At 49.3% G+C, this 8435-nt stretch overlaps 1 protein-coding gene across 1 annotated transcript; it reads right to left on the bottom strand.

Moving 5' to 3' along the window:
- Positions 1-4607: 4607 nt before the first annotated feature.
- Positions 4608-8306, bottom strand: LOC119960567 (zinc finger protein 271-like). The gene has a single exon (XM_038788229.1). The coding sequence runs from the start codon at positions 7791-7793 to the stop codon at positions 6561-6563; it is 1233 nt and encodes a 410-aa protein (XP_038644157.1). The 5' UTR covers positions 7794-8306; the 3' UTR covers positions 4608-6560.
- Between the last annotated feature and the right edge of the window lie 129 nt (positions 8307-8435).

Here is an 8435-nt window from a genome sequence, read left to right as displayed (position 1 = left end):
CAGGCCCCGCCCCCTGGGGCTGGCGCCGCCCGCTGAGCCCGGCCCCGCCCCCTGTAACCTCAGGCCCGCCCCCAGAGCCCGCCCCGCCCCTAATACCCCCAGCCCCGCCCCTTGTACCCTCAGCCCCGCCTCCTGTAGCCCAGCCACCCTGGCCCCAATCCCCGGCCCCGCCCCTTCAACCCCCAGGCCCCTGTACCCCAGCCCCGCCCCCAATAACCCAAGCCAGAAATCGAGTCTTGTGGCTGAGGTCGCAGTGTTAACCCATTGTATGTGGGAAATTCCCCAGGCCTGTCCTGTACTCAAGAAACAGGACAATTATCTCTCTTTCCCCCCCCCCCCCCCCCCCCCGCCCCTCCATTAGCCTAACCTTCATTATCAGCAGCGCCGGCCCTAGGGTTGCTGGCGCCCCGGGCAAGCTGAACTTCGGCGCCCTTTGGGGGGGGCGGGGCCAGGGGGTGTAGGGGCCGGGAGGGGGTAGGGGCCGAGGGGGGGCAGGGCCGGCTCGAGGCGGGGGGGGCGGGCCGGCTCGAGGCGGGGGGGGGCGGGCCGGCCTGAGGCGGGGGGGGCGGGCCCGAGGGGGGGGACGGTCGGAAGGGGGGGGCGGAGGGGGCCGCCCTTGGGGAGGGCGGCCACCGCGCATGCGCTGGTTGGCACCGGCCCAACTGCGCATGCGCGGGACCCGAGTCTCTGGCGCCCCCTAGCACATGGCGCCCCGGGCGACTGCCCGAGTTGCCGGTGCCTTGGGCCGGCCCTGATTATTAGCAAAGTGATGAAAGAGGTCATCAACAGCGCTCTCAAGCAGCCATAGGGACTGGTTTAGCACAGTGGGCTAAACAGCTGGCTTGTAATGCAGAACAATGCCAGCGGCGTGGGTTCAATTCCCGTACCGGCCTCCCCGAACAGGCACCGGAATGTGGCGACTAGGGGCTTTTCACAGTAACTTCATTGAAGCTTACTCGTGACAATAAGCGATTATTACAAAGAACAAAGAAAAGTACAGCACAGGAACAGGCCCTTCGGCCCGACCATGCTGCGCATCTAAACTACAATCTTCTACACTTCCTGGGTCTGTATCCCTCTATTCCCATCCTATTCATTTATTTGTCAAGATGCCCCTTAAACGTCACTATCATCCCTGCTTCCACCACCTCCTCCGGCAGCGAGTTCCAGGCACCCACTACCCTCTGTGTAAAAAACATGCCTCGTACATCTCCTCTAAACCTTGCCCCTCGCATCTTAAACCTCTGCCCCCTTGTAATTGACCCCTCTACTCTTGGGGAAAAGCCTCTGACTATCCACTCTGTCTATCCCCCCCCCCAACATTCCCAATGTTTTGTCCCCCCAAACTCTCAAGTGCCCTCAACGATGTCTGTTCCTATATCCACTGCCCCCCCCCCCCACCAGCACAGTGGGCGGACCTACACCACGTGAGACAGCAGCGTTTCAAGATGGCGCTCCACCGCCACCTTCTCGACGGCAACTAGGCAACCGGTTGAGCACCGAGGCACGTTTCCGTGGCTATTAATCCCCGGAGCCGGTCGCGAGTCTGTCGCCGGGGTCCTTTATTTTGTTTGGGGCCCCACTGTGATCAACCAGGTGTCATGATATGCAGAAATGCAGATAATGATTTACAGACAGGCAGCTGATGAACACAGAGAACAGGACATGCCCAATGAGCAGGTTCTGTTGTGCGTCGAAACAGACGGGCACTGCGCAAAGTTGCCTGCCCGCAACCGTTTTCTTCTCCGTTTCCGTCTGTTGTTTTGCCACCTCCTGATACCTCGACTCACGAGGCCATCAGACAGGCTTCCATCCCACCAGTCAAGGTACCGTCGTCCCCACCACCACCTTTCTCCGGCGGTCAACCAGGATCAGACGCCAGCCCCAGAGACTGGACTTATGAACATTTGCTTTGTTTGCTATGTTCTGTTTTCTCACATTAGACAACTGTCTTCACATGTAAATACATTCACATATGCCATCGCTTGTAAATATGTTAATATATGCCACCACATGTAAGTATGGTCACATGTGCCAACAAAACATAAAAAAAGGGGAGATGTCATGATATGCAGATAATGATATACAGACAGGCAGCTAATGAACACAGAGACCAGGACATGCCCAATGAGCAGGCAGGACACTTAGGGGTGGGATCTGACGATAAAAGGCACGAGACACTCACACTCCGCCTCTTTCCACCGATGAACATAGACAGAGTGAGTCAGGGTGTATGTACAGTATCACACCTCCAGCACGTCGCTAAGAGGTAGTCTGGTTCAGTCAGACAGAGTAACCACACTCAGGTTAGCAGAGAGTCGAACTCATAGAGAACTATGCTAACTGTGCGACAGGTTCAATAAATCAGATTGAACTAACTTCAAGGTCTGGAGTATCTTTTGGTGAAAGCTGCATCCAGTTGCAGCCCGTGTTTCCCCAGAGTACATAACACGACACCGGGAACCTCTCCTGCTCTTACCATCTGTTATTGGCGTGTTCGTAAACGTTGCCCAGGTTGACACTCACCCTCTTTTGGTCGCCTTGCGAACACGCCTTGCTTGGTCACCAAGTCCTGGGGCGGGATTCGAACACGGAACTTGTGCCTGTAGAGGCAGGGATGCTACTCCCCTTACTACAAGGCCCTCCCTTCAGAACTGAACCCTTTCTTCTGACCAGAATCCATCACTTCACATTTCATCCTGCACTCTACCCTGGAACACCCAGAGACACCTATTTCCCACTCCCTATTTATCGACTGAAGCTCAGCCTCCAGCACCATCATTCTGACAAAACCCATCTCCAAACTCCGTGGCCTTGGCCTTGGCTCCTCTCTCTGCGACTGGATCCTGAACTTTCTAACCCACAGGCCACAATCAGTGAGGATAGGCAACTTAGAGCACCCACTATACTCCTTACACACCTATGACTGTGTGGCCAAATTCCCCTCCAACTCGAGAAATGAGTGGGGGGGGGGGGGGTGTGGGGGGGGGGGGGGGGGGTTGTCTGATCATGGCCAACCTATGGGTTTAAAGGGACTGTGTGTCCACTGAGAACATTAAAGCAAAAGATATGTAGTAACCTGTGTTGTCCTTGAAATTTGTGCACGTTTGTGAAGATAAGTAGGAGTGAAGGAATTTTGTATCTTAGCCAGACTTTTCATGTTTAATAAATGTTTGTTTTTGAAAGCTAATTGGCAATCCTGTGACTCTGTTGCTTCACATTTTCTAAACAAAGTTAGAGTCTTTTGAGCCAGGGTTCCCATTCTGGGATCTTCCCATTCAGTTATTACATCACTGGGATTGTAACACTCACCATCTTGCTGTGGAAATATATCGCCGTTCCTTCACTGTCCCTGGGTCAGAATCCTGGTACTTCCTCCCTAACCACACTGTGGGTGATACCATAGGGACTGCAGCAGTTCAAGAAGTCAGCTCACCACCACCTTCTCAAGGGCAATTAGGGATGGGCAATAAATGCTGACTTAGATAGAGACACACACCTTTGTTTCATTCATTAACGGGATGTGGGCTTTGACCTCGGTAAAGGAATAAAAACTATTAGGTAAGACCTGTTTTAAGCCCATTTAATTGGTTTTCAATGACATCATTGTCTTCTCCATTGTTCTTATGTCCTGGGCCTCTTACAAGGTGATGTCTGAACGAATTGAGTGAGCCTAACTCTACTTTGTGACCTCTGACACTGTTATCAATCCACAGATGGATGGATGGATGGATGGATTTGTTTATTGTCACGTGTACCGAGATACAGTGAAAAGTATTTTTCTGAAAGCAGCTCAACAGATCATTCAGTACATGGGAAGAAAAGGGAATTAAATAAAATTCAAGAAAATACATAATAGGGCAACATAAGATATACAATGTACTATATAAGCATTGACTGCTCCAACCACTTTTATCACGTCAAACAAACACATCTTTCTCACAGGTTGAGGCTAGTTCTCCTGCACAATTCAACTCATTTGTAGCCATTGCTAATTCTGGAAAGGCTGTGACTTGACTAAATTGACCACCATACTTTGCATTTTGAGCCTACAGTGCAGTTTGGTATAGTTCTTCAGATATCCACGGTCTGGGTTCTTCTATCACCTCGATGTTCAATGTTACCGCCATGAGACAAACTCCAAACACAGGGTTACACCACAGCTCGTCAATACTGATTAATATTAAAGAAATAAAGAGAGGTAAAAATTGATTGCACATTAACAAGGTGGATATTAATAATAATCTTTATTAGTGTCACAAGGCGGCTTACATTAATACAGCAATGAAGTTACTGTGAAAATCCCCTCGTCACCACATACTGGCGCCTGTTCGGGCACACTGAGGAAGAATTCAGAATGTCTAATTCACCTAACAAGCACATCTTTCGGGACTTTTGGGAGGAAACCGGAACACGCGGAGGAAACCCACGCAGACACGGATAACATGTAGAGTCGTTGAGTTAAAAGCAGGTAAAGCGGGCAGCACGGTGGCACAGTGGTTAGCATTCTGCCTTACGACGCTGAGGTCCCAGGTTCGATGCCGGCACTGGGTCACTGTCCGTTTGGAATTTGCACGTTCTCCCCGTGTCTGCGTGGGTTACACCCCCACAACCCAAACATGTGCAGGGTAGGTAGATTGACCATGCTAAATTGCCCCTTAATTGGAAAAAATGAGTTTGGTACTCTAAATTTATTTTTTTTAAAAGCAGGTAAGTTATGCTGAACCTTTATCAATCACTGTTTAAATCACAATGGTACGCCGCGCCACGTATCGATGGCCTCAGAACTTTGCCTGAGATCTGCCTCCGGATGCTCCGCCCCCGACCAGCCAAGTTCCCGACGGTGTGGGTCGCGTGTGGTCCCATCCTGTTGGGAACTCGGCATGGCAGCTGTGGACTCAGTCCAGCATCGCCACAGTCGGGGGAGGGCTGATCCATGGGCAGGGAGTTCTTTATTTGTGGCTGGGGGCACTGTCGGGGTGGTCCGGGACGTGCGAGCCAGCCAAAGGGGAGGCATTATTTTGCAAGCCGGGTCCGCAAGCGGCCGTTGCCAAGTAGCACAGCGCAGCCGCTCAGGGGCCGCCAAGCGCATGTGCGGCCACAGACCCGGCAATTTTCCAGGACATATTGGCAGCTAGAGCCGTGTGCTCTACGCAGCCGACCTGCTAGCACCCAGCAAAACAGGGAATCAGTAGCCGTTTTACACCATTCTGTCTGGTGTAAAATGCCACCGTTCCCACGCCGGCGTGGGGATATAACCCCAGAATGGGAGAATCCAGCCCCATATGTTTCAATCAGATCCCCTCTCATTCTTCCAAACTCAAGTGGATACAGTCACAGCTTCGCCAAGTTTTCCTCCTATGATAACCCCTCACCCGGTCAAGTAAATCTTCTCTGACCAGTTTCAAATTAAATTATGTCCTTTCTGAAATAAGGAGACCAAAACCGTACACAGTACTTTGGATGTGGTCTCACCAATACCCTGTACAACTGCAGTACTTTCCCCTTGCAATAAACAGCAAAATTCCCTTTACCTTCCCGATCATGTACTGTATCTGCACAGTAACTGATCCTGATTCATGTATCAATACACCCAGATCCCTCTGTACCTCGGAGCTGCAATCTCTGTGTATTTAAATAAGCAATGCAAGATGGTGCCGGAGTGTGGTGACTCTCTGTGAGCTCTCTCACACAGATCCACTTCTTACATCTCCGATAATCATACTATCTCTTAAAACTTAATTCTAACACTAACACTATCACTAACCTTTCTCTTTTACATTCTCTTCACACATCTTCTCTACTGAGTAATACTACACTCCTGTATGCTTCACCCGATGGCTGTGTCTATATATTTACATTGTGTATTTTATGTTCGCTCTATGTATTTTCTTTTCATGTACGGAATGATCTGCCTGAGCTGTGCGCAGAGCAATATTTTTCACTGTACCTCGTTACGCGTGACAGTAAATAAATTCAATCCAATATGTTGCTTTTTTATTCTTCCTGCCAAAGTGAACAAATTCACATTTCTCCACATTATGTTCAATCTGCCAAATTGTAGCTCACTTATTTCGCCTATCTGCACCCTTTACAGACTCCTTATGGTCACTCACAACTTATCTTACTCCATACCTTTGTAGCAACAGTAAATTTTGCAACAGTACTTTTGATCTTGTCAACCAAGTCCTGAAAATAGTTGAGGCCCAGTCCTGATCCCTGTGGTAGTCCACAGGTTACATCAAAAATGACTCGTTTTTACCTCCACAATGTTTCCTGTTTGCTAACCAATCCTCTGTCCATGCTGTTACCAGCTACACAATGGGCTTTTATTTTGTGGAGTGAACATTAAGTGGCACCTTGTCAAGTGCCTGCTGGAAATCTAAATACATCGCATCCACAGGTCCCCCTTTATCCACATTGCTTGTTACTTCCTCAAAGAACTTCAATAAATTAGTCAAACATGATTTCCCTTTCATAAATTATATTGATTCTGCCTAATTGCACTGAGATTATCTAAGTGCCCACTCCAACCTCCTTAATAACAGAATGAACATAGTTCAGTCCTGCATGGGATTAACAGCAGCAGCTAAAGCAGAATCTAACCCCTGCAGTGACTTGTGCACTCGCTGATGTCTCAGCAGATTGGATGACCGAGCAAATCTCTTCCCACATATGGAGCAGGTGAATGACATCTCTCCCGTGTGAACCTGCTGGTGGCTCAGCAAGTGGGAAGACTGAGCAAATCTCTTCCGACATATCAGGCAGGTGAATGACCTCTCCCCAGTGTGAACTTGTTGGTGTCTCAGAAGGTCCTTTGTGCTCTTAAAGCTCTTCTCACAGTCAGAACATTTAAAAGGTCTGTGATCAGTGTGAACAAGTTGATGCACAGCGAGCTGGGATGGCTGAGTGAATCCTTTCCCACACATGGAGCAAGTGAACGGTCTCTCCCCAGTGTGAATTCGCTCATGTATCAGAAGGTGGGGTGAATCAATAAATCCCTTCCCACACACAGAGCAAATGAATGTCCTCTCTCCAGTGTGAACTCGCTGGTGTCTCAGACGGTGGGATGAATGGGTGAATCCCTTCCCACACACAGAGCAGGTGAATGGCCTCTCTCCAGTGTGAACTCGCTGGTGTGTCACCAGATCCTGTTTGCTTTTAAAGCTCTTCCCACAGTCAGAACATTGAAATGGTCTCTGATCAGAGTGAACTCGCTGGTGTGTCTGTAGCTGAGATAAACGTCCGAATCTCCTCTCGCAGAGAGAACAGGTGAATGGCTTCTCCCCAGTGTGTGTGCGCTGATGGGCTTGTAAATCATTTTTACTTTTAAAACACATCTCACAGTGCGAACATTGAAAAGGTCTCTTATCAGAGTGAACAAGTTGGTGTGTTACAAGGTGGGATGACTGAGTGAATCCCTTCCCACACACTGAGCAGGTGAAAGGCCTCACCTCCATATGAGTGCGCTGGTGTCTCAGCAAGTCCTTTGTGCTTTTAAAGCTTTTGTCACAATCAGAACATTGAAATGGTCTCTGATCAGAGTGAACTTGCTGGTGAATCAGGAGGCTTGATAAAGCATGATATCCCTTCCCACATTCGAGGCAAGTGAATGGCCTCTCGCCAGTATGAACACGCTGATGTGTATACAGGCTGGATGAGTAAGCAAATCCTTTCCCACACACAGGACAGGTGAACAGCCTCTCTCCAGTGTGAATACGTCGATGAATATCCAATGCAGATGGGTAATTGAATCCCTTGCCACAGTCCCCACATTTCAAAGGTTTCTCCATGATGTGAATGTCCTCGTGTGTCTCCAGCTTGGATAATGTTGAAGCCTCGTTTAGACAGAATATGTCCAGGGTGACTACTCACTGTGAATGCTGTGGTTTTTCTTTCAGGCTGGTGAAAGCTCTTTCCAGGTTCAGCACATTGGAAACTCTCTCTCGGGTATTTGTGTATCTCGGTGCTTTCTCAGTAACACTGATGGATCAGATCTTTTCCCACAGGCGGAACAAAAATTTCTCCTTCTGTATACAAAGGTTGATGATATTCAGGTTCTGGTGAATCAAATCACTGAAGCATCTTGATGTGAAGTTTGGTTTGAGTTTCACATCCGAAAATTCTGCTAACATCCTGTAAAAATAATTTCACAAAATCCATCACCGACAGTCAAAGGGGGGTTTGGAGCCTCAAGCCAGTGTTTGTGAATCCTCCCCGCCCACCTGCCAGGGTTTCCTTCCTTGCCAGAGATCAGAGTCCTCATTGATTTGAGTGCAAAGTGTCAGCTCTTATTTATTATCCCACCTCCCCCATCCTGTGATGTGAACCACCCTCCAGTGTGTGAAGCAGGATGGTGCCCGTTAACCTGGGCCTGTTCCCGGGAGGGAGGGAGAAGCCCCGCAGCTGCAAACCAGGGAGCTGACAATGATGGT

The sequence above is a fragment of the Scyliorhinus canicula genome, unplaced genomic scaffold (genome assembly GCF_902713615.1).
Source record: "Scyliorhinus canicula unplaced genomic scaffold, sScyCan1.1, whole genome shotgun sequence".
In the NCBI taxonomy this organism is placed as follows: Eukaryota; Metazoa; Chordata; class Chondrichthyes; order Carcharhiniformes; family Scyliorhinidae; genus Scyliorhinus; species Scyliorhinus canicula.
This window is presented reverse-complemented; position numbering and strand designations above follow the sequence as displayed.

Excerpts from the sequence above, each read along its gene's own strand:
- LOC119960567 (XM_038788229.1), bottom strand. The coding sequence starts at position 7,793 with ATGGAGAAACCTTTGAAATGTGGGGACTGTGGCAAGGGATTCAATTAC.